Source organism: Odocoileus virginianus, chromosome 18 (genome assembly GCF_023699985.2).
Source record: "Odocoileus virginianus isolate 20LAN1187 ecotype Illinois chromosome 18, Ovbor_1.2, whole genome shotgun sequence".
Taxonomy (NCBI): domain Eukaryota; kingdom Metazoa; phylum Chordata; class Mammalia; order Artiodactyla; family Cervidae; genus Odocoileus; species Odocoileus virginianus.
In genome coordinates, this window is record NC_069691.1 from 19,296,364 (window position 1) to 19,322,461 (window position 26,098).

The 26,098-nt window shown below is 42.9% G+C and overlaps 1 protein-coding gene across 6 annotated transcripts in view; it reads left to right on the forward strand.

The window, feature by feature from the left end:
* SMARCA2 (SWI/SNF related BAF chromatin remodeling complex subunit ATPase 2) overlaps nt 1–26,098 on the forward strand; it is a 173,823-nt gene that overhangs the window by 101,745 nt on the left and 45,980 nt on the right. For all 6 annotated transcript variants that reach the window (XM_020871939.2, XM_020871944.2, XM_070480406.1 and 3 more), the window contains exons 25-27: nt 190–417; nt 4,225–4,302; nt 9,536–9,754. In XM_020871939.2, the coding sequence (XP_020727598.2) occupies nt 190–417; nt 4,225–4,302; nt 9,536–9,754 (525 nt within the window). The remainder of the gene's footprint in view (nt 1–189; nt 418–4,224; nt 4,303–9,535; nt 9,755–26,098) is intronic.

The following is a 26,098-nucleotide window of genomic DNA, read 5'->3' on the forward strand; positions in this document are numbered from 1 at the left end:
CAGGTTCCTTCAGCTAGCAATGACCTTGAGTTTTTCGAAGGAAGGCAGCTTGTATATTCTACAAATGTAAGCAGAATCGTGCATTAGCAAAGGTGGATTAAGTAACGCTTCCCTGGTTCCCTCTTGGGTGGGCGACGCAGCTGCGAACCCAGACGCATTGGCCCTCAAGCATGTGGTTCTCGCCAACAGGACCTGCAGGCGCAGGACCGCGCTCACCGAATTGGCCAGCAAAATGAGGTCCGCGTGCTGAGACTCTGCACCGTCAACAGCGTAGAGGAGAAGATCCTCGCCGCCGCCAAGTACAAGCTGAATGTGGATCAGAAGGTGATCCAGGCGGGCATGTTTGATCAGAAGTCTTCCAGCCATGAGCGGAGGGCCTTCCTGCAGGCCATACTGGAACACGAAGAGGAAAATGAGGTACGCAGAAAGCCGAGTCTAGGAAGCCAGTGACCTTGAGTCGCGTGAGGGTTAAGAAGGACCTCTTTGTTCTTTAAAGCATTCCCTGGGCTGGCATTAATTAAAATGAATAAATTAGCTACTATCTTACCCCGATAAATTTCACAGAAAGCCTGTGAAACTTATCCAGGCGAGTGTCTTAAAAGGCTTGGCTAGCGGGTGCTTCCCTGGTTTCCGCCAGAGAGGTGCAACCCGCACGCTCGATTGTACTGTGAGTGCTGTCTTCTGTAGGGAAGATGCAGAACTGCAGAAAGGCCTCTTGAAAGAAGCTGCTAGATGAGACTAGACAAAACGGAAGGGTTCCTCCTTGCCTTTTCCCTCTCCATCCTTCAGAGCCCTTTTTCTACCTTGCTTTTTGATCCGGGCTCACAGAACTTCAGTATGTTTGTAGGAGAAGCCCTTGGAGCCGTCTCGAGTCTTTGAGTCACTTCTGGAAAAAGAATGACCTTAACCTTCACTCCAAGTTCTCCTGTTAAGAGCTGACCAGAGACTGAGAAAACTACTGACAAAAAGAAATCTCTTTTTATTTGCCAACATTGTTACAAGAATGCATCGATTTTGTTTCTCTCAGGGAATCTTTGGGTAGCTGTGTTTTTTAAGATTGCTAGTCTTAGTCATTTGTTTCTAAATTTTCATTCCCAAATGGGTTTGAAAAAGTTAAGAGATATAGTACTTATGTAATCTAGAAGACTATACAAAATACCAGCATCAGTCCTTATCATAAGATTGACTTGGGATGGACAGATTTGGTTTGGTGTGCCCAGGTTTATAAATGGAAAAATGGATTTGTCTTACATATTCATGTGGAATACTATTTTCATTGCGTATATTAGATATACAGTTAACCTTTAAACAACACAGTTTGAACTGTGTGGGTCCACTTATATGCAGATGTTTTTCCATACTAAATACTACAGCACTACATGGGTCTGTAGTTGGTTGAATCTGGGGATGCAGAGGAATCATGGATCCGAAGGGCCCCCTATAAAATATACATGGACTAACCACAGTTGTCCAAGGTCAACTGTAGTTTGATTTTGCCTTAAGTAGAATGTTTTTTAAATCTTCTATAAATTATAAGCCAGATTCTTTGAAAAATCTCATTTACTTTTTTGTTTCTGAAATAAGTTGAAATGTGAAGTAGTTCTTGATATTTAAAAGAATCCTGAAGTGAATCTTTTTGCAAGCTGAAGAGCCCTTTTCTGTTATGCCTCTTCACTTGTCAGTCTTATATATTTAATTAGTTATCTGTTAGATTTCACTAAAATAATGAAAATGCATATGTACGTGCATTCACACATTTTTAAAATTTTGATCTTAAGTAATTTGCTACATTTGATTCTAGGAATTGAATGTTTGATACAAATTTGATTCTCAAAATTGAATATTTGATGCAGATTTAGAATCAGGTTGTCAGGTGATTTGTTGTTGTTGTTGTTTACACATTTGGAAATTTAAAAAATAGAATAATAGGCAGAGTTGATATTCAGCTAGGAGTCTCCATGACATTTTTGCTTGTTTTGTTTTATGTGGGCCTTGTGGAAATAACCCCGGCCTGCGTTAGCTGGAATCTAGTGTTGCCTGTAGCTTTGCAACCTTCTGAGACCTCAGGGAGATGTTGACTTCTCCTAGTCCTCAGGACCCTTGCAGGACATTTGGTCCTGTCCAAAACATCCGTTAAGACATTTGATCTATAAGACATTTGGTCCACACCAAAAGCTCTTTGATATTTGTCCAGAACCACTTGGCAGGGACCAAATATGCTCATGGATTTTGTGGACAGGACTGAAGTTCAAGAACCTTTTGGCATGGGCCAGATGTCTTATGGACATTTTGGACAGGACCAAAGGTCTGCTCACCCTGAGGGCCACCAGGGGGAGCCTTCAGTGGAATCTGATGCCAGTTGCATCTAACTGAGCGGACTTGCTGGGGCTCCACACCCCTTCCAGGCTGTCTGTCTGTCGGACAAATGTTACCATTTTCTGGATAGCATGTGTCCTGACGTGAAGATGTTTGTGGACCCTGATCGCCTGCAGTCAGGGTCTCTGATCCTGAGTATCCGCAGCAGCTATCACCATGGTTGATGGATCATGGAGCACTAGGGCGTAAGGAGCCCAGGCAGATGTATTGTCCACTTGCCTGCCAGTATCTCTGTGAAGACCAGGCTTCTTGCCAGTTTACAAGAGCATCTTTTCATCTTGGGCTTGGGAGAAGTCCAACCTGACACTATATAGGCTATGAGGGGATAACATGATCCTAGGAATAGGGTGGACAAAACCAGACATCTTTTCACCAGAGGATATACTAACCAAATTCTTTGTATCTTGAAGTCTCAGCCCACTCCAACTAGTCTATTTCTTTGTCAGATGAAATATAATAATGTATTTAGACAAATTGCCTTCCATCAAGAGATGAACTAGCATTGGTTTTTCACAAGTAATTTTATCTTGAGTCATCAGTTTTTACGTTATTGACTTGCATTCATTTCTGACACAGTGCACCAGACATTATCTTGGGAATAGACAGAGGCATCTCTTTGAGGCTGCTAGGACGCTCATACTCTTTCTAGAACAAGTTGCCCCATTTTGAATGTATCAATATGACTTGGGAAACTGGATGTTTGAAGTTCTGGGTTTCCCTTTCTTCCCTCTGCTAATAACACTGAAATTCCCCATTTGATTTTTAACAAGTTCACTCAGCATATGATAAAAAGCATTTTGGACTATAAGTTTTGTAGTATGTACCCAACATTCTGGATCTTTTAAGTGTGAAAATTATAGAACAATATTTCTAAAAAATCTGAGAACTGTTGGTTTCTGAGGAATTTTCAGATGTGTAATGTCCCTTGGTCTAACACATTATAAAATGAAAACATGAGGCCTTGGGTAATTGCTTTCTCTACCTCATTTAAATTATTTTAAGTTATATTAAATTATTTTTGTTAAGAAGAGTTTTGCGGGACGTTTGTTATTGATACCTTTTGAGTTGTCACAATTGCAGCTGTAACAGTAGCATAATAGTGCCCACTGAAATATATTGATTAAACATATTTTAAAGGCTGTGTGTTTGACACATATATCCATGTGATTTTTGTGCTCTTTCTTTGTGTCTTATCACTAACTTTCACATAGTTGTGTTCTTCATAAAGCTTTGAAGATAAGCATTTATATTGGGCATAAGGTTAATGGAATTAAAGGAATTAATGCTAGGCCCATTCTCATGGGGATTTCCTTATTTAAATCCTACATCTACTCTATGGAGTAAATGTCATGCCCATTTTACAGATGAGGTCATTGAGGCAGGGAGACAGTAAGTAACCTGTTTTAAAAGTAAGGAAATCAATAGACTTCCCTGGTGGGCCAGTGGTTAAAACTCCATACTCCAAATGCAGGGAGCATGGGTTTGATCCTTGGTCAGGGAACTAAGATCCCACATCCTGCATTGTATGGCCAAAAAAAAAAATAAATTAAGGGAATCAAGCTACATCCCTCCCACCCTCAAAAGAACTGGTATTTCTTAGAGTGTACTATGTTTCCTGCCCAAACAGTTTTTGCTCTGGAAAGATGCTTTGAATTGCCTGCAAAATACTTACGGCAAGTGCTATACTCAGTGACCCTTCTGTTTTCTTTCTGGCTTGAAATGGGGTCCCATTGGTCTGGAGAACCACCTCTGGAGATTCACCTTAGTCACTGGTACCTCACCCCAGTTGTCCAGCCTCTCTCCTGAAACCTGTTAACTCATTCTGTTCTGTTCTGTTCTTAATCCCAGGAAGAAGATGAAGTGCCCGACGATGAGACTCTGAACCAAATGATTGCTCGACGAGAGGAGGAATTTGATCTTTTTATGGTAATGTTACAGAAAAGCATGGAAACAAATGCCTCATTCCCTCCCCCGCCCCTTTTCTGTTAAACACACGATGTCTGGGGCCTGTGTGTCCTGGCCAAATTTCATTTGTAAAGCCTGAGCCTTTTCCTTCAGTTCAGAGGCTGCAAACTAGCTGGATTTAGCCTGCAGACATATTTTGTTTGGCCCATGCTGTGTTTTTTAAAAATTTCAAGTCTGTTGCCAACACAAAAAGAATCCTGATTTTTGGCTTCTCTTGAAAAATGAGCATGGGCCGTAAGACCAGGCCCACATCTGATGGAAGCGTTTGGCTAGGGCTGAGTAGCAGCTGAACCCTCAGGACAGGCCATGTGGTCCCCAGCTTAGCACAGACACACCCCTGCTTCCAGCTCATTTCTAATGCCGGAAGGCATCCTGCTCCTCCAGGCAGAGTTCACAGCTATTCCCTAGCCGTCTCCTTAGGGCTCCAAACAAATATGTCCCCTGGAGGGGGGCGGGGGGAGTACAGCAACTGAAGACCTCCTCCTTTTCTTATTGTTGAAGAGAGCCTCCCTAAGCGACCTTCTAGGTATGCATCAAGGTGTGCGTGCTAAATTGTTTCAGTCGTGTCTGACTCTTTGCGACCCTATGGACCGTAGCCCACCAGGCTCCTCTGTCCATGGATTCTCCAGGCAAGAATACTGGAGTGGGTTGCCATGCCCTCCTCCAGGGGATCTTCCTGACCCCAGGATCAAACCCATGTCTCTTATCTCCTGCATTGGCAGGCAGGTTCTTTACCAGCAGCACCACCTGGGAAGCAGCCTTCTAGGTCTGCATCAAGGTATAGCATTCCCTTAAAGATCTAAATTGGTTGCCTTTCACTGGTATAACAAAGAACCTTGACATATGAAAATTTAATGTCCGTGACGTTTCAACATTGACTTTCCAGGATACATAATCATCTGTAATCTTGCCAAAACCTAAATTTGATGTATGTCTCTGGCCTGCCACATAGTCAGTACGGAAGGGAGCAAGTCTCTTGGCTAGTGAGTGAGACCCTCAGAAGTCATATTTGATTGTGTTCTTAAGGCATTAACTATAGCTATCTTATTTACCTCTGTATCCCCAGCGCTCCGACCAGTTACTGGCACATAATAGATGCTTGATAAATACTTGCAAACTTTCAGGCCTCATGAGGATGTCAGCATAGGTCAGGATCTAAAAAGTTGCAAGGCTCTGCTCAATGTGTTTAATCTTTTGCTTTCTAACATTTAGCTTGTTTGTGGAGTGAGTGAATAAATGCTGCAGAACCCCCAATCAGAGCTCCCAAATTTGAAGCCCCCAGGTTTCAGACAGATGACTTTCATGGGGCAAGCAAGTGGACAGGGGTGAGTGGATGGTGGTGAAGGGTGAACAAAGGGTGTCGCCTTGTCTTAGGAAGACAGAGCTGAAAGTCCCATGTAGTCAGAAATTTCCAGCTTTTCAAGAGAAACTAAAAAGTGAGGTTTTTCTATTCACTGTCTGGATTTCAAGATGTTTGCAACTAAATTCGATTTTTTTTATTATAATTTAACACTTCAAGCCAAGTAAAATATGACCCTGGGCCAAATATGACCCACAGAGTTTGCAATTTCCACCCGTTTAGCCTAGACAGTCTGAGAAGGGAGTCACAACTGTGTGAAAGCTTACGTTATTTTTGTGACTTTTGTCTTGGGAACAATGACTGTGCTCACACACAATGATTCAAGATAAAGGACAGTTAATTCTTTCTCAGGAAACTTTTAGGTAGCCACAGGACTAGCTCCTACCCTGGCATGCTCACTCTCCCCCTGCCCTTTAAAGTGAACGATCCTACCCATAGTAAGGCCATTTTGAAGAAAAATGACAGAAAGAAGCCTTTACCAGCATGGTCAACACAGGGTATTCATAAGACCTAAATTTCTTAACTCAGACTGCCGATCACCACCTTTATAGATTATTCTCTGTTTGGGGAGATTAGAGATACACATAGGACATAGACTAATCTTTTCTCTCCTTGAGGAGCTTATTAAAACGTACACCAAGGCAAGAGGCCCTCAGCTTCCTTGGCTGATCACTGATTGGCAATAATTCAGCACCGCTATAGCCTCAGACACTCTTGAGGCCCTTGGAAAGGATAAGCTACCTGCCATTATTCAAATCAGATTAGGCCCAGAGATGGAGGTTTCCATCAGCAGCCGGGAAATAAGGGAAAAGGAGTACTTCTCTTTTCTGCCTTTCTGGCTGGGTATTTGTAGAAATTGAAAGCCTCGGAAAAAAGAAAAAAAATTGGATGTCTGGCCAAGGCACAGCCTTCTTTTAACTGCGAACAGGTGACGCTGGCTATGGAAGGCTTTTCTGTAGGCATTTTCATCTTGTGAACATTGTGCTGGTTTCTTAAAGGTTGACTTCTCATTTTTGGATCATAGAGATTTTTGGTTTGCTTTGCTTTGGTTTGGTTTGCCTTGTGTTGGCTTTTTAAAGTCTTTTAATCAGCCTGCTGCCTTTGGCCAATTCACTATTCATTAGCACCTCCACCAGGGGGCAGGAAATCAAATTGAATCCTTGCCAGTTCAGATAAAAAACTAGTGAGAAACAAGAATGGAATGTGAGCTAGATTTGGAATTCAAATATTTAAACTCTTAATCCACTTTTTTTTGTTTGTTTGTTTTTAAAGTTAGCTCTACCAGGCTCCTCTGTCCGTGGGGATTCTCCAGGCAAGAATACTGGAGTGGGTTGCTATGCCCTCCTCCAGGGGATGTTCCCAACTCAGGGATCAAACCCAGGTCTCCTTCATTGCAGGCAGCTTCTTTACTGTCTTAGCCACCAGGGAAGCCCATATAAAAGTAAAACAGACATATTATTTGATTCTTGTATCCTAGGCACTGTAGTTAATTAAATAACACACATTATGCAGATAATCTCTTTAAAATAAAACCTTTCTTTTGAACATTTTTTTCTTGTTTTCGCCTTCCAAAAATGTGACTTCAGAAAGTTATCTCTTATACTGATTACCTATGAATTTTACCTAAAAGAGATTTTTGACAGGCCAAGATTCGTGCCTGAAACGTTGAGCTAACATACTAACATTTTAAAAGCTTAAAAAAGCTTTTAAGCTGCTCTGTTCCCTACAGAGGCATTATTATTTCCCCTTAAAAACAATCATACACATTAGCATAAGGTTCTTGGGTGTTAGGACAAACATATTCATGTAATAGCTAAGTGATAAATTAATCTTACTTGAATATGAACTTCAGATTTTGTACTTGTCCTCTGTAAGTAGAAATCTTTGGGAAGAGTTATAGTCATAAGAACTTTAATCGTATTAAAAATTGCATCAAAAAATATTTTTGCGTTCTTCCTAAAAGAAAAAAAAGTAGTGCAATTTATTTTCTTTTATACTAGAAGACAATTATTTTCTCATTTGTGGATTAATGCATGGCATAAGTCATTTTACAAGTCTTGGTATGGGAAATGCTAATCATATAACCAAAAATTGAAGTGGTGATATTTTGCCATCTCTGTACACTGCCTTAACAAAAAATAATTTTTCTTGAATACTATCTAAAAACTATTAGGAAGTTACCTTGAGAGGTCCCTGTTTAGATTGCACTGTTAACTAAGCATCCTCTGTGTGCTGATTCCAAAGGTTTGTTGGATCCCATTTCTGATACCAGAGCATTAGGAGGCAGGATTAAGAGCAACCTCTTCAGCTAACTATAGCATATGACAGAACAGGACGGCCACATTTATCTACCAATGGGACTCCGCCATGCTCCAAGCCCAGCCCATCTTGGGAATATAATGATTTCCAAAAATGTTGAAGCATAGCTGAAGGAACTTTGAACTTTAAATAGATTCTAGAGATCCAGTTTGGACTTGAATAGAAATTTCTTTTACATCCTGTTACCAGTTTTAGCACTTAAGAAAAAATTAATATTGAATTCCCATTTCAGTACAGTAGAACTGAAGGAAGAGGGAAAAGGTAAATCATTTAATGGTTAATGGTCTGTTTGCTTGTAGAAATGGTCTTGCCAGTGATAGACACATATAACTAATATATACAGCAATTCAGTGGAGGTTTTACTTTTTTTAACCATCACATTGTTTAGTTATAGGTTAAAAGCAAATACATGGCACTTAATTTATTTACTAGTGCACTGGATTTTTAAAAAGGAAAATAGGACATGGGGATATAGGCATTTTGAAGGCTGTTGAAAGGAAGCCATTCCACTTATATCAGTTGAGATGAGATTCCCTTTGACGTCTGTCACTCTGTGGCATAATATTTTCATAAGAGCGAAGCTTTTTGAAACCTGAAGAACTGAGGGACATTCCTCCCCCAGAGCCCAGGGTACACTGAAAATTGAATACATTCATGACTGACTGACTAATAAACCAGTTATGTGCTCACGTGTTCAAGTCCAACTGAGGGTGGCTATTTTATAGTGACACTTGATGACCAACTCTTCCTGGTTGTCTGATTAAAAGCATGAGCCCCACTGAGGTACAGGACATTTTCTTAATGAACTTTCTCTTTTATATGCCTGAAGAATAATTTTACACCAGCGCAGCAATGAGTTGTATCACCAGGGCTCATATTTTTAACTCATTTTTTTAAAAATTGAAATATAGTTGACATAATGTTATATCAATTTCTGCTGTTATATTTTTAAAATACACCCCCAATTTGAATTTTCTCAGTGCTACTTAATGGGGAGCTTTTGCACCCATATAAACTAAGAAAAGGAATTTTTTTTAGAGAAAGTAAAAGTTGACAACTGCAATTTACAAACTACAATACATCCTGGCTACATAGCGATTACAGTAGTTCTTTGGGTTTTCTTATTGCTAGATAGAAGAATCTAAGAATAGCTTAGAAAGATTCATGCTGCAGAGCTTCAGTATTCCTGTATCTGATAAATTCAGTTTAAAAAAATTAGGCACACTATTTTAAGTATATTCCAGATGTGTGGAAGAAAAAAAAAAAGAGTATTTTTTTAATTACTTAAATAAATTTCAAAGATGGGTACCAGGGACGGGAAGAGATTTTGGCCTTAGGGATGGGAAGAGGTTTTGGCCTTAGGGATGAGCTAGAACAAGTCAGAACACAGAGACTCCATGGGAGATGCCGAAGGGACCCTGCAGCCATAGGCGGTGACTTGCAAAGACCTGTTGCTAAGTCTACACCGTCCAGAATCCCCCTGCCCTCTGGTGAGACTTCTGTGCATCCCTCCAGCGCATGGACATGGACCGGCGCAGAGAGGATGCCCGGAACCCGAAACGCAAGCCCCGCCTGATGGAGGAAGACGAGCTGCCGTCGTGGATTATTAAAGACGACGCGGAGGTGGAACGGCTGACGTGTGAAGAGGAGGAGGAGAAGATCTTCGGGAGGGGCTCCCGCCAGCGCCGGGACGTGGACTACAGCGACGCCCTCACGGAGAAGCAGTGGCTGAGGGTAGGTGTGGCTTTCGCGACTTCCTGCTCTGCGGGGCGTTGTTGGCTGGCTGAAATCAGAGGCCTGTGGCTGGACCCCTTTGAGCGGGACTGGTTGCCCCTACGAGGGGAAGGGCTCTTGAACACCAATAAGTCATTTTGCTCTTGCCGCGGAGTTATTTCTGCATTTCATTGGAAGATAATGAGTTGTTTTGCGAGAGCAGAGTTGGTCCCTGGAAACATAGGATTATGAGAGTTGTGAGACCCGCTAATGTTTTATGAGTCGTGATTGCCTGGTCATGCCTCACTTGGAGTTAGAATCCAAATGTGGAAGGGGGCTTTAGAAGACTTTTTCGTTGTTCCCCCTCGTTTCATGTTATTTAATTGGAGTTGTACTTTTGCAAGTCTTGCAGAGAGAGTTCAGGACAGCAGTCTCTTCTGACTACATTTCTGTTTCCTAGACCCCCCTAACATTAGCACTGGAAGGTGCCTTAGTGCCCTCTTGGTTTTGCTGAGGTCCAGAGAGGTTAGGTGACACTGCAAGGGCACACAGCTGGCTCGAAACAACAGAATCAGTGAGTGCTGATGCATTTGGGGGCTTGGTGTTGGCTTGATCTGATCCGTCCCTTGCAGAGGCAGCCTGGGGCCTGGGACTTGGGTCACTGACACTTGGAAATGGTATTCTATAGTTGGGATTGTTTTTTGTTTCCCTGCTTTGGAAAATGTCGATTCCTCATTTTGACTGAGGTCTATGATCTCAGACTGTTTGAGCACAGAAATATCAAACTGCTCCTAGGAAACACGCGTGTGAGTGCCCAGGTCAGCGTGACTCTTGCCTTTGAAGGTTTAGCCGCACTTTCGTTATTGGGCACAGACTTAGAATCAAGGCAGACGGAACAGTCTGGAAAGTGCATTCCAGGCAGGGCCGGTAAATGCGCGCTGGAAATAGTAAGCATGGTTGGGTGAAAACCAAACAAAATAGAAGCTGTTTTTGTGAGTTGTTCATTTTATCAGAAGGGAATGCAGTTCCCAAGCTTTGTAAAACATGGATTTTAGGACCCAGCCTGTAAGTAGGTGGGTGGGTCAGACGGCCATGGGGGAAGAGTTTTGAGATTGGATATCACAGGCAGACAGGTCTTGGCCCCACTTGAGAGGTGATTTACTCAGGCTGTGGTATGATGAGAGAGAACGACCTGAATTTTGAAAAGAATGAAGTCTGTGGTATCCTAAGAAGAAAGGGACAAGGAAAGCGTTGCTCATCTCTATGGTTGAACAATGACATGTGAAATTTAACTTTTGTGTGGTGGTTTTACTGTCACATCCAAACATTCCAGTGGCCTCAGAATATGGTTTTATGAATATCTTTTGTTTCACTGTTGTGAGGTTGTAGTTGCATAATTAAGATCCATTCGCTAATGGGGAGAGTTTTTGCTTAATGCTCATTTCTGAGCTGGGGGAAATTCTTTTCCTTTTCTCTTTTATGTGAGCAATAAATTAACTACCTGAATATTATTATAGGAAATGAGACAACAACCTAGGCCAGCATTTTAAAGTCTGTCTTATAAATGTATAATTTCTAGACACTATAAGCAGAACAGTCTTGTTTATTGGGCAAGAAGGCAGCTGAATGTATCCTTTTTTAATAATCAATGGAAAATGCTCTTCGAGTAAATAGTGTTATGAATCCTAGAAAGTTTTCACGGTTAGAATACCCCATTGTTTCTCTTCAGTTTCTGCCACTGATGATGAGCACTGTGCTAGCACACAGTAGAAACTCAATGAATGGTTGTGAAGATGAAATTATAAACTTATAAGAAAGTGGAAAGTTACTAATTTACCAGTCATGTTAGGGTAGTATTGTGTATCATGTAAACTTCCTTTTTTTTTTTTTTTGTCTAGTATTTCTTCACTCAGTTCACATCCTTTTGGTCTATCTAACAAAAGGAACATGTATGTCTAAAAATGGAAAACTAGTTTGTTTTATAAAACTATGCTATGAAATTGATGTTCATAATTTTCACCTTAAGGTGCCTCGCAAGATACCAAGTCACCCAAGAAGGATAAAACTGTTCTCAGGGCAGCTTTATTGTAATATACCTTTTTGTAATCCCATCTCTTGGAAACTGTGTCTTCATATTCAGTGCGAGTTGATAACTTGCCATTAACCAGGCCATGCGATTAATGCAGGATGCCTCATGGCCTAAGCATTCAAATAGATGCTTACTGTCCATCGTTCATTTACTTGTTCACTAGCAGCCATCCTGTTTAATATCAGCCTATTAAGCCCTTTCTTGATAATAAAATTTTATGCAAGGGGCTCTCATGGGCCTAAATGTGCAGAGATGTTCTCCACTGGCTGATGATTGAACACACTGGGTGAACCTAAGCAACACAGGCTTGAAAGGGAACTTGGCAAAGACAGTTCTATAAGAAATGCTGAAACAGGGCTAAAATAATTCTCCTTTCTCCTGGAAATGTTGTACAAAGCCGGCTTGGCAGAGGCATCGGAGATACAGAGACTCCCTGAGCTGGAAGACAGCTCGGTGGAACAGCTTCCCGTCCTGTGCTTAAATCACAACCTCTGCGGCACCCGTGCCAAGAGGCTGACCACTCGTAGAGGAGACAGTCTGCCTTTTGTCTGCACAGCCCTTCCAGTGGTCAGCCCCAACTGTTAGTTCTTCTTCTCTTTGAACAAAATCCTCTTTCCTTATAGCTGCTGCTCGGGGGTCCTGACCCTATTCCCTGGGGGTGAACAAAACAATATTTTTTCTGTTTTTAGCATCACCTCCCACTGGATGAAACATTTGAGGACTCAAATGCAGTTAGAATGAACTTGCCTACATTCCTCTTTCTTTGGAGCTTTCCTCATCCTCCAGGGCCCAGCTTACTTGCCACCACTCCTTTGATCCCTTCACAAGTAAACACTAATCGCACTTCTCATACTCTCACTTTTCTTGGCCTGTTCTTCAGTAACAGCTCAAATCCAACTTGCTAGTTTTCTTGGTCATTGTTGACATACCTGCTTTCCCAATTCATTAACACCTTGCATCTTGGTTGGACTTCCGTGTGCAAATAGTAAGTGCCCATTGATTGCCAAATGAAATAGGCAACAGGATTGATGTGTAAGAGTATAGCCCCAGGTAGTGTTCACTCCGGCAGCAGATGGACCTAAACCTGCCCTATTCATGGGCCTGTCCAAAAGAGTAAGTAGAATTGTATTTCTCAGGTAAAAATTGAAGGTGGGTGTTTCTGGTTGGTGGAAGCAACCGTTCCACCCGTGGCTGTTCAGGGATCCAGACTGGAGGGACTCTGTCAAGCTTCGACATCTCCATCTCCTTGAGCTGGAATTGGGGAACAGAGCAGAGAGTGGTATGTGTTGAGTTCTAAGGACTCTAAGTGGACGGGCCTCCGTGACTTCCGCTCACATCCCGTTAGCTAGAACTCCATCATGTGACCATTTTAGCTATAAGGGCGACTGGGAACTGTGGTCTGGCTATGAGCCCAGGAAGGTAGGATTTTGGTGACGAGATAGCAGTGTCTGCCTCAGAACACTTAGGTTGAATTGAAGTGCTATGGCCATTTTCTTTGAAAATTTTATCATCATTTCATCACAAACAGATTTTATTTTATAATCATAGTATGCTAAAAATTCCCACAGTGTCCTTTAGACAATCTGTTGAGTTGGAAGATTTAAAAAATTTTTCTGTATTCATGTTATTTTAAGTGAAGAGGATCACAATTTCAAACAAAGCTCAATTTGATTTTTTTTTTTTTAAGGTTTTTGAAGTGATTTGGAAATTCCTGTTTCCATTTAAAAAACCTTAATTTCTTTGGTGTTAGGCAGTCTCAACTGAACTTCCTGTTTTGGGGAGAGTCAGGTCAACGTCCGTGCCTCCCGTGGGCTATTTTTGCCCCCTTCCAGGGGTTCTTTGCCATCTTCCTTCCTAAGACGGCATCTGGATGAAGGTGGAAGCTGGGGTCTCATCATGACACTTGGGCAGGTGCCCTGTCCTATGGATCTCTGCGGGCTCAGCACAGGATGACCCGTCTGTCCTGTCGCTGGAGGTCTTGACACGCAGCAGGGCATCTTCTGGAGTCATTGGTGACATGTGCTGTTCAAGTCTGGGGTCCTGGCCCATCTCCACTGGTCAGCTTTCCTGAAATCTCAGGAAGACTCTGAGCTTCTCTGGTCTCTTAGTGCTCTCAGCTCTTTTGTGCACTAGTTGGGAATCTGAAAACTCTTGGTTGCTTTCTTCCCATTGTGCTGGAACGTCCAGGAGAGCCCAGTCCCTTTTTGTAAAAAGAATCGGTCTCACCACCAGGGAGTTGGCAAGCCTGAAGCTTCTAGAATCTGATAGTTGGGTGAGTCAGGAAGCTCTTTAAAACAAGCGATACAAAAATGCCTTACTTTTGTAAAATCTGTCCAAGTGTCTGATTATTTGAATGCACTGTGAGGGACCTTCCTGGAGCCTTGGGAGGTGCTGGTAAAGTGAGAATCCTAAAGCCCACACTTCATGGCCTTCATAGTAAATCTACCTCTGGGCATTTTTGCTGCCTCATTCCTCTTGCTCCCTGCACCGCCCCCTCCAAAATATACCGGGTTTGGAGCCTGAAGAGTGAATATTCTGTTTCCGCCCTAGCTAGGTGTATTGCAAGTCAGTCTGGTATGAACTACCTGGAGTTAGACCCCACAGGTTAAAGGGCTCAGTCCCCAGTAAGACTGGGCTTACTTTGGTGGCTAGCCACACTTCAGGGATCCCTGGGTCACCTGCACCACTGACCAACTGGCTCTAACTTCAAGGGGTTCTCATGACCCTCTTCGGGTTCAGTAATTTGCTACAGTGGATCCAGAAAGTACCACTGGTGGCTCCAGCTTTGTTGTGAAGGATAGAAATCGGGAGGGCCAGCCAAATGAAGCAGCACACAGCATGGTCTCAGGGAGGGTACCCAGCTTCTCTGCCCTTGACTCATGGAGCCAGAGGGCACCCCTCCTGCCTCAGCGATGTGCACCCCAACCAGGAAGCTCTGCTGAGCTTCCATGTGCAGAGTCATCATTGGAACCTCCTCCGCGTGGAGGGAGCTAACAAAGTCCTCAGGGTTCATGTCTTGCCTCTCTTCCTCTTAACCCCCTTTTCCTCCTGGACAAAAGGCCCTCTATCCTGCCTTCCTGTCACATTGCAACTTCCCATACACACGTGGCCTGGCCATGGTGCTCTTCACTGTGGCTTCTAGAGTGGTTCTGGGAATCCCTGGCCAGCTGTCTCACCTCCTAACTGCAAAGAGCCTTCGGAATTGAGGACACTTCTTTCCATCGCCTGATTTAGACTGCTGTCTGCTGGTAGAACCCCAAGTCCTATTGTGGAAGTCAGTGGTGGTGTTTTGTCTTTTTGTGTCTTTGCATATTAACTTTGCCCTAATCCTACTCAAGGCAATAGGTGGCTCCCCAGAACAAGGAATGGTCCCTTGAGAAAGTGTGGAAGAGAATATTAATGTGTTTTTAAAAGTATTATGTCAGTTACCATTTTATAGCTTTCCCATGGAATGCCCACAGTGGTAACAGTGCTCAACTATGTATTGTGTGTGTGTTTCCACATAACTGATAATTGGCTCATGTTGATAATTTCTTAGAAAAACATCTTTGAGGGCAGGCATTCGTAGACCTAAATTGGCAGATATCAGATGAGCCCTTTGGGCCAGGTGTTTCTTACATGCACGGGCTGTGATGTTCCTAGTATGATAATCATGACCGAGGCAGGAGCCCCATAAAATTGGGGTGTCTGTAAGGCTTAACAGTGGGTGGAGGGTGAATGATGGAACGCCTGGCTTTCCTATTCTTCCTGTTCCTTTGGTCCTTCTGCCAACTTCAGAATCCTTCCCTTCCTAAACATTTAGTGACATCCCAGAATTTATTTAATTGCCGAGTGAGTGATTTGTGCCCTGCAGCATTTGAGGATAATTGGAATGCACTCTAAATGATGTGCTCTGTATAGTATTTCATTGCCAGCCTGATGGAAGGAATGAACTTTGGAGTCTGCTTTTGTTTCACAGTGGATCTGATGCCTCGAAACTGTCATTTGAAAAGGTTCCTTCCTTGCTGGGGTCTCTTCTCATGGTGTGGTCCTTACATATGAGTGTAAGGATGTTTCTTTTGGTTTTGTAAGCTCCTGGTGATGGTATGAGCTCTGTTCCTACAATGCCCTGAGCTGCAGACTCCAGACCATGTTATCTAAATGATGGGGCTAAGACTTACATCCTCAGATCTTTCAGTCTCACAAGAGAGACAGCTAGTTTTTGAAGCCCTAGGATTTCCAGACCTTAAGGAAAGGCAGCACAGAACATCTTTTCCCCCTCAACAAGTCTGTCACCAGGTAAGAGCTTGAGTTTCCCACAATTTTGGTGCCAGAATGACATTCTCCATAGTTAGGTCTGTGTGTGTTTAGGTGCTAAGTCATGTCCGACTGTTTTTCGACCCCAAGAGCTGTAGCGCTCCAGGCTCCTTCTGTCCGTGGGATTTCCCAGACAAGACTACTGGAGAGGGTTGCCATTTCCTACTTCAGGGGATCTTCCTAACCCAGGGATTGAACCTGTGTCTCCAGCATTGGCACGTGGATTCTTTTTGGTGGGGTCTCCCCTTCCCACAGTGGAGGCAACCATAAAATAGTAGAGGAAATCAGTGAAATAAAACGTGAGACCTCTTAGTGGAGTTTACCTGTCTGTCTTGAAAGGCTGTGCAATACCAGGATGCAAATAACAGGAGGAGGTCTGTTAATCAGCTTTCCATTATAACTAGCCTCTTGCCAAACCCTTCATGGGAAAAAGGCAGAGAAATTCACCAAGAGTTAGCCATGAAGATCTGGAAAAAGTACCGAGAAAGTTTAAAGAAGTTGGGATTTTAAATAAAATATTCAAAACTTTGTTGAAAGACATAATGGGAAATAACAAAAAATATTTCCTGGTCTGTATAAAGAGGATTTTTCTCTCTCTGGAAATCTTTGAAACAGAATAATGTCTCCTCTGTTTGGGCTGGATTAAGTATGATACGATCCAGCCTGAAATTAGGGGCTGGGGTCTCCTAGGTATAATCACAGCTGAGAGCATCAGAGATTCTGTAAGACGTCCTTTTCCCCCCAAAGACTTTATTCTATACTGGCAAGGTTTGGGAGGGTCCTTCATCTAAAGTATTGTTTTTGTTGCTCAGTTGCCAAGTTGTGTCCAGCTCTTCGCGACCCATGGACTGCAGCATGACAGGCTTCCCTGTCCTTCACTGTCTCCTAGAGTTTGCTCAAACTCATGTCCATTGAATCGGTGATGCCGTCCAATCATCATATCCTCTCTCGTCCCCTTTTCCTCCTGCCTTCAATTTTTCTCAGCATCTGGGTCTTTTCCAGTGAGTCGACTTCACATCAGGTGGCCAAAGTATTGGAGCTTCAGCCTCAGCCGCGTCTAACATATAATGTGCGTGATACCTTTAGTATTTTGCCCCTTCTCTCTTGTTTGGTCACTTTGTATCACCTTCCCTTGCTTTTTGTTTAAAAGACATAAAACTTTATTTTCTTTTTCTTTTCCCAAATGGCATTTTTTAGCTTTTCAAATTGGATCATCAGGTTTAGTGGGGCAAAATGGCTAGCAAGCTGCATTTCCGTTTTTATACACAAGGGAGAGCTAAGACCCTAGCAAATGGATTTGGGTTTTGCCAAATTCAAGGTCCTTCAGTGCTTTAGGAGGAAGTACTGAACTAATTAATGGTGATCAGGGTTGTGAATTGTCTAGGGGAAACATTTGACCCTAGTAAATGAATTTTTGTAACTTTCTGCACGTTTTATTTTATTCTTAAATCAGTGGGCTAGATTGTTTTCGCAGTGATTGGATCTGATATGTTCCCTTTGGTCAGAACTCAGTAGGGTTGGTTTAATGGAAGAAAGTGTCCTCAAGAGTGTCATCTAAAATACTAAATACTAAAGGCTGAGAAGTGACAGAGACTTGTTTCAATTGGTTCTTAAAACTGTGATGCCTGGAAATTCTAGTCTCAAGTTTTAACCTTTTGAAATACAGGTTTAGCTCTGAAATCTAACTCAGACATTGAAAGTAACCGTGGGAATTGGACCTGGCGTACCGATCCTAAGGAGCCCACAGCAGTTCACATTATCTTTAACCACTGCTTAGAGACAGATGGTTTTAGAAATACGGCTGCTTTTCTGAATCAAGATTCGGTTTTTGTCCTGTTCTTTTTTGTTTTTTAAACCCATAAAGCTACGAAAAGAAATCTTTTTTAAAAAGATGTTTATTTTTGACAAAAGTTGTATATACTTAAGGTGTACAATGTGATGTTTTGGGACAGGTATACACTGTGAAATGACTTCATTCTCCCAGTGAGAGTGGGGGAGGGCACAGCTGTTTTTAGGAAGAGCTAGAGACAGGGCAGGGAACTTTGCTGGCACAACTGTATCTTTGATCGCTGCCTCTCAAGGGCGTCTAGGATCATGGTTAAGAGACTAAACCTTGGAATCTGATGAACCAGGGTTCAAATCCCAGCTCCACCTACTTTGCTCTGTGACCTGGGGTGCCTAGTATAACCTTCCTGTACTTTCTTGTAGAAATGGGGAAAATCAAAGCTCCTTCATATAATTTTCTGAAGTTTGCATATGTGTACCATAGAACCTGGCATATAATGATTACAAAAAAAAAATTAGCCATTAAGAAAAAGTATTAAATTATTTCAGAGAATACCTAGATGGCAGGAAAAGAAGAAATAGTTCTGTTGTGTGTCTTGAATCTTAGGTTTGGAGTGACAGAAGAAAGGTCAAAGGAGTGAAGAGGTCCTTACCATGAATGGAATTAAGGAGGGTGACATGATTCCTTACTGAGTATGTTACGGAACATGCGCACAGGCTGACTCCCCTCAAGCCAGCCAACCTATAGTCATGCAGCTTTAAACTCTCTGGACCCTGGTTTTCTACTTAAGCCTCTGTGGCAGCGGGAAGGGCAGGGGGCTAGCAGTCAGGAAGCTGGTCTGTGCATTCACGCCCTGCTGCCAGCTCAATATGTCATCTTGGTTTCTTGATCTGGGTGGAGCTGCATTCTCTTTGCTGTGCTGGGTCCCCTCCACCTACCTACAGACAACCTCGGAAATCACATGAAGCCGCTTTCCTTTTCCTTTTTACTGCGCTTTTAGTAATGAGCATCCCCTGCTTTCTGATCAGTGGGTCCATTGGTAGAGGCTGTTGAAAAGCACATTCCATTCAATGCCCATTTATTGAACGGTGAGCAGGTTGAGCTCCTCACGGTGCGGGCATGGGGAAAGTAGTGTTAATTGTTGAGCTAGTGTTCCTCACCGTGGCTGGCCCACCTTATTAGACCAATTAAGAGCCAGACTTGAGAGATGCTATTAGAGATAATATTGCACACTTAGCCACCTTAAAGAGCTTGTCAAGAGCAGGTCTCCAAGTGTACACAGATGGGAATTAATAGAGATTAGAACAGATTGTGAGATGCTCTGACTTGTAGGGCTTTTAACTGTTGAAATCAGCAGAGTTTAAGATATATCCATCCTCCTTCACCCTAGACTTTTAGTGTCATGTCTCTGGGGTCATTATTTATGATTTCTCCCCCTCCCCCCATCTTCAGACTCTGGAGGATGCAAAGGCAGCTGCTGTTTGGCACATGGTGTGACCTCCGGCCATGGTTGGCAACAGCGTTCATCTCCTGGATGCTTCTGGGAGACCCAAGCCTCCCCAACAGCCACCCCTGTGCTCCTCGGGGGTCTCCCCACCCTGCTTGGCCTCCAGTGGAGGAGAAATACAACACAGTGCATCCCCCATCCACCTTGACAAAAGAAAGAAGGATTGGGGGAGTTAGATGCCAACATCGCAAACTGAAGGAAGCGTGGAACACTTGTAGATTGCCGCTGTTTTAGAAGCTAGTTCTCCTCTTTGTTCAGGACAGTTCAAGTGGCTCCTCAGAGAAGCTGGAGGGCGCTTCCCAAAGCAGACTGCAGCTGTGACCACCCCTTACCCCCAGCCCCGCTCCCCACATCACCCCTCCAGCAGCCTCCCACTGCATATGTAATTGAATCCAAGCACTTTAGTATTGTCTCCAAGGCCATGGCCATCTGGCCTCTGCCTGGCCCTCGAATGTCATCTTCTTCTCTCGTTCTCTGGGTGGCCGCCACACTGGGTTATCTTCCTGGACCTGTGCACTCCCAGGAAGGCTCCTTCCCTAACTACCACATGGCCGTCTCCTTGTCCTCTTGCCCTCTTTCCAGACAGACCCTCCCTGACTGCCCCAGCTTAAAGAGCCAGGCCCTGCCAGCAACTGTCACATAACCTATGTTAATCTTCTTCGCAGCCCTTGCCACCATCCAAAGGTTATCTCATTGGATTCTTCCATTGGTACCAAGCTCCACGAAAGCCAGGGTCCTCGCCTGGCTAGTCCACCACTGTATCCCCGCAGTAGGGCAATGCCGCATGCAAAGTAAGCACTCCATAAATATTTGCAAATAAGTCAATGTACCAGCCAGAGATGAGGGCTCAGAAAGGATATTTGCTCACACTTCACGTTCTTTTGGTGAAGGCAGTAGAATCCTGTGTTATTTACAAATATGGATCAAGGTAGAAGTTACTGGCATTCTTTCCCATTAAATTCATGATCTGTGTCTTCATGTAAAGATTTCTTACTTAAAAGAATTCTAAAGACATGTGGTTTTGACATAAGTGCTCTTGAGCTTTTCAAGATTTTAAAGGCTCTGTTCTAATTTCAGAACACATTGATGAAGAGTAGTTAAATATGCATAAAAATACAACCATTGCTTCAATCCAGCTATTCCTTGGAAATTCTTATAGATTTTACAACAGCTGTCTTCTTGCGTAAGCCCTTATTTCTTTTTAAGCAAAAACCAGACTGACATATCTAATCTAACTCGAAAAGGCAAAACAGAAAGTACTAAATTAATTGGGTTTTTGTTTCTATTTTTGTACAAGAAAGTGTCCAGTGGAAAATGGTGATCTTAAGCATAAGGCCATGTACCTTTTAGATGGATGCCTTTCTTACTTTCTGTTAAAGAATGTTGAATTGTCATAATCATGAGAAATTGTTGACGGGAACATGAAACTTTCCTGCAGACAAAGCTTGATTCTTGTTTTGCCACCCCTACTGAAATCTAATATTTAAGGTCACTGTGCTTATCGTCCATCATAAAAAGTATATTCTGAATGCACAATGCTGTTTTTCAAAGATATTTTTCCCTTGGACCTTGAATATAGAATATTTTCCAAAGATTATTTAAAATGATGGACTTCCCAGGTGGTGCAGTGGTAAAGATCCCACCTGCCAATTGCAGGAGGCGCAAGAGAAATGGATTTGATCCCTGGGAAGATGCCCTGGAAAAGGAAATGGCAACACACTCCGGTATTCTTGCCTGAAAAGTCCCATGGGCAGAGGAGCCTAGCAGGCAGTTCATGGGGTCATGAAGAGACGGACACAACTGAGAAACAGAGCGTGTACACACACACACACACACACACACACACACATACACACACACATTTAAAGTGGTATCCTCAAAACTTCAGCTTTACCAAGGCTTCCAGTGCTTCTGTTCTTGCCCAGTTTGCCTCTCCTATTTTAGTGGGATGACAAGCCTGCGGCGTCGGGATGTTGGGCCTCTGGTTCCAGATGTATTGTCGTTTTGTTGTGTGACATCTTAGATCAGTCACCTCACCTCCCCGGCCTGTTTCCTGGTCTGCACATTGGAGTCACGAAGTGAGGGATGGGGGTGAGGAAAAGAGCCTGGCCCATCTCGCCTGCATGCCTCCTTCCTCAGACTTTTGTCTTTGGCAGCCCTAGAATGGACTGTGTGGGTCTGGCTCCAGCTGAGACTCAACCCTCAGGAACTAAACCCAGAGGGGCCGGGGGTGAGGGCTTCTTCTCCTTGTTCTTCGCCAGGCTTTCTCTCAGAAGTGCAGGCTGACACGGGTTCTGTAGCGTGTTAGTGGACTCAGCGCGTGATCAGTGTCCGGGACGGCCCGGGTGTTAATAACATTTGGAGAGCTGAGCCAAGTCCTGGGTGCTGACGGTATGTGATGGCCAGGACACTAGCAGGGTGGAGGCGTGAAGGGAACACCTACCTGCCAAAGAGAGCTACTTTCTCTACTCAGGGAGTTGGGGGCTTCAGCACCTCTGTATAGACCAAGGCCAAAGACTTTTCTAGCACACTGTCACCAAGAATAACCCACCTCATCATTTTTTAAATCCCTTCTACTAAGCAGAGTACATAACAGCTGTTGCATGGATTTATTTTGTTCATTGAAACATATCAAGTCTCCTTGCCAAATTATCAAGACCAAATCTGTTTGCATTTACTTTAATTTAAAAAAATGCACTAATGTCATGGGATATTATTGGAAGGTCTGGGAAGGATATCGTGGCGTCTAACAGACTACAGTGTCAACATTCCTGGGGAATCCCTGACATGAACATTTGTTTTGCAAAAGAATTAAGAAACCCAGTGTAGGGGTTTTATTTTATCGTGTTACACAAATCTAATGAATGACTATTTATTAGTAGTTTTATAAATTGTGTCATTTTGCATTTCTCTAGTCAGCACCCAGAGCTAGATTTTTTTTTTTAAGAAAAGTAACAGTTAAAATAGGGCTTCACAAGTGGCACTGGTGGTAAAGAACGCTCCTGCTAATGCAAGAGATGTAAGAGACATGGGTTCAATCCCTGGGTCGTGAAGATACCCCAGAGAAGGAAAAAGCAGCCACTCCAATATTCTTGCCTGGAGAATCCCATGGACAGGGGAGCCTGGTGGGCCAGAGTCCATAGGGTTGCACAAAGTCAGACATGACATAGCATGCAGGCACGCAGTGTTTAAAATGAAATTTATTTGGAGGGATTCTCTGCATCATAAAAGCATAGAAATATGGAAGAGGGGTAAGAAAATAGAGTCACCTGTAATCTTGTTGACCTTCACATACCCAGGTTGGAAAAGGAGCCAAGTAAAATCACAGACGGGATTACTGTGGTGCCGTTGCGTTCAGATGTATTTTTAACCTGTTATGAGGGTTGGCTCTCCGCAGTTTCAGTAAATCCCAACCCATGATGCCCATCAGGCCCCAGCCTGTTGTCAGCTGTATTTGCATGTCCTTCCATTCAGTCTGAAGAACACCCTGTTTTCCTTGGCACCCACTGCTAGAGGACTTTTTGTTTTTACAGCCATTAAGACACATGTGGGGGCATGCCTCCCCACACTGGAAAAGCAATTTTTGCTTCTTTTCATAAACAGGGCTTTTATTTTGCCACTTCAGGTTTCACAACCTGTTTCCCCTCACTTTCAAATATGGCTTTTCAGTTTCACAAAGAAAACTGTTAGAACTCGGTAATAAAAGAATTCAGTAAGGTGACAGGTTTATTCAGTAAAATCAATAGTATACAAAAATTAGTTGCATTTCTATGCACTGACAACAGATTATCAGAAAGAGAACCATCCCCTTTACAGTTGTATCAAAAATAATAAAATACCTATGAATAAATTTAACCAAAGAGGTGAAAGACCTATATACTGAAAACTGTGTCACTGGTAAAATACATTGAAGAAGACCCAAAAAATGGAAATCTATTTCATGGTCATGGATTGGAAGAGTTAATAATGCCAAATGTCCATATTACCCAAAGCAATTGACAGATTCAGTGCAATCCTTATCAATTCCAAAGACATTTTTCGTAGAAATACAACTAACAATCCTAAAATATTTATGGAGCCACAAAAGTCCTGAATAGCTAGTTATCCTGAGAAAGAACAAATCTAGAGGCATCACTCTCCCCAATTTCAAACTACATCACAAAGCTATAGTAATCAAAATGTTATTTTTGTTGGCATAAAACAAGTACAACAGATCAGTGAAACAGAATAAAGAACCCACAAATAAGCCCATGTCCTGCGCTATGCTTAGTTGTTCAGTCGTGTCCGACTCTGTGACATGGACTGTAGCCCACCAGGTTCCTCTGTCCCTGGGCCTTCTCCAGGCAAGAATAGTGGAGTGGGTTGCCATGCCCTCCTCTAGGGGATCTTCCCAACCAAGGGATCAAACCCAGGTCTCCCGTATTGCAGGCAGATGCTTTACTCTCTGAGCCATGTAGAGATAGCCAATCAATTTACGACAGCAGTACAAGAATATACAAGGGGGTAAGAAAGTTCTCTTCGGTAAATGGTATTGAGATAACTGGACCACAAAAGAATAGTATAAGACCATTATCTTTCACTATACACAAAAATTAACTCCAAATGGATCAAGGACTTGAATGTATGATCTGAAGCATTTAAACTCCTAGGGGGGAAATAAAAAAGCATAGGTAGTAAGCTATTTATCACATTGGTGACAAATTTTGTATCTGACTCCAAAAGAAAAGGCAACAAAAACAAAAATAAACAAAGTAAGAAGTTCCTGCACAGCAGAAGAAACCATCAACAGAATGAAAAGACGACCTACTGAATAGGAGAGAATATTTGCAAGTTATATATCCATCAAGGGTCAATACCAAATGAGCAATCTAAATAGACATTTTTACAAAAAAGATATGCAGGTGGCCAACAGACAGTAGCATCACTCATCATAAAGCAACTACAAATCAAAACCACAAGATCAGTTCTACCTCTTAGAATGGCAGTTCTCAAAAAGATAAGAACTAACAAGTGTTGGTGAGAATTTGGAAAAGAGGAGACCTTCCTGCTGGTGGGAATGTTAACTGGTACAACCAGTATGGAAAACAGTATGGAGGTTCCTCAAGAAATTTAAGATGAAACTATGATATGATGCAGCAGTTCCACTTCTGGGTATTTACCCAAAGGAAGCAAAATCACTATCTTGAAAAGATATATGCACTCCCATGTTTATTGCAGTGTTACTTACAATAGACAAGATACAGGAACAACCTAAGTGTTCATCAGTGGATGAATGGATAAGGAAAATATGGTATATATATGCAGTGGAATTCTATTCACCTCTAAAAAAGAAAACAGAAGTGTTGCCATTTTCAGTAACATGGATAGACCTGGAGAGGCTTATACTGAGTGAAATAAGTCAGAGAAAGACATACCATATGATTTCATATTTATGTGGAATTTAAAAACAAAACAAATGAGCAAATAAAACTATAATCATAGAAACAAGAGAATACAGTGATGATTGTCAGAGAAGAGGAAGGTTAGGGAGTAGGCAAAAATGGGTGAAGGGGTCAAGAGGTACAAACTTCTGGTTATGAAATAACTAAGTTGTGGCGATGGACTCTATACAGCATGGTGACTGTAGTTAGTGATATCGCAGAGCACACTTGAAAGTTACCAAAAGAGTAAATCCTAGAAGTTCACTTCGAGTGTGATAGATGGTCATGGGGTGGCTTCCCTCGTGGCTCAGTGGTAAAGAGTCCGCCTGCCAAGCAAGAGACACAGGTCGGATCCCTGAGTCAGGAAGGTCTCCTAGAGAAGGAGATGGCAACTCGATCCAGTATTCTTGCCTGGGAAACTCCATGGGCAGAGGAGCCTAGGGGGCTACAGTCTATGGGGTCACAAAAAGCTGGACACAACTGAGCAACTTTTATTAAGATACTCATTTTTACCTGCTGTGAGTGGTCCATCTCTAGTTGCGGAGAGCAGGGGCTCCTCTCCAGCTGTGGTGTGAGGGCTTCTCATTGCAGTGGCTTCTCTTGTTACAGAGCACAGGCTCTAGGCTCTCAGGCTTCAGTAGTTGTAGCTTGCAGGTTCAGTAGTTGTGGCACATGGGCTTAGCTGCCCCAAGACATGTGGGGTCTTTCCCGAGACCAGGGATAGAATCAGTGTCCCTTGCATTGCAAGGCAGATTCTTAACTACTGAACCACCAGGGAAGCCCAGCATTTAGTATGTATGTATTTTAATATGGAACATTGAATGTATCGCCTTAAATATTTTGAAAATGTACATCAGTGCAAGTCTGTGGGAGTAGGGTGTTTGGTAAAAGATAGATATTAAATAAATCACCTCCCAATTCACAGCCCCTTGGCTCAGGCAGCGTACCTCCTCCTGGCCTGTTATTTTGGCTGCTTCTTGAAAAGGTACAGGAGCTCAGGTCGGATCAGCAACAGATGAGTCTCTTAATGACCCTGGGAGAACTCACTGCTTGCAAATATCAAGACAAGCTCCTGGATGGGATGTAAGACACACCTCATGAACGCCATTAACCCCACTGCTCCTCCAGAAAGGCCTCCTTTGTGGACTTCCTTCTACCCAGTTTCTTGGTGGCTCAGATGGTAAAGAATCTGCCTGCAATGGAGACCCAGGTTCAATCCCTGGGTCGGGAAGATCCCCTGGAGAAGGGAATGGCTCCCTACTGCAGT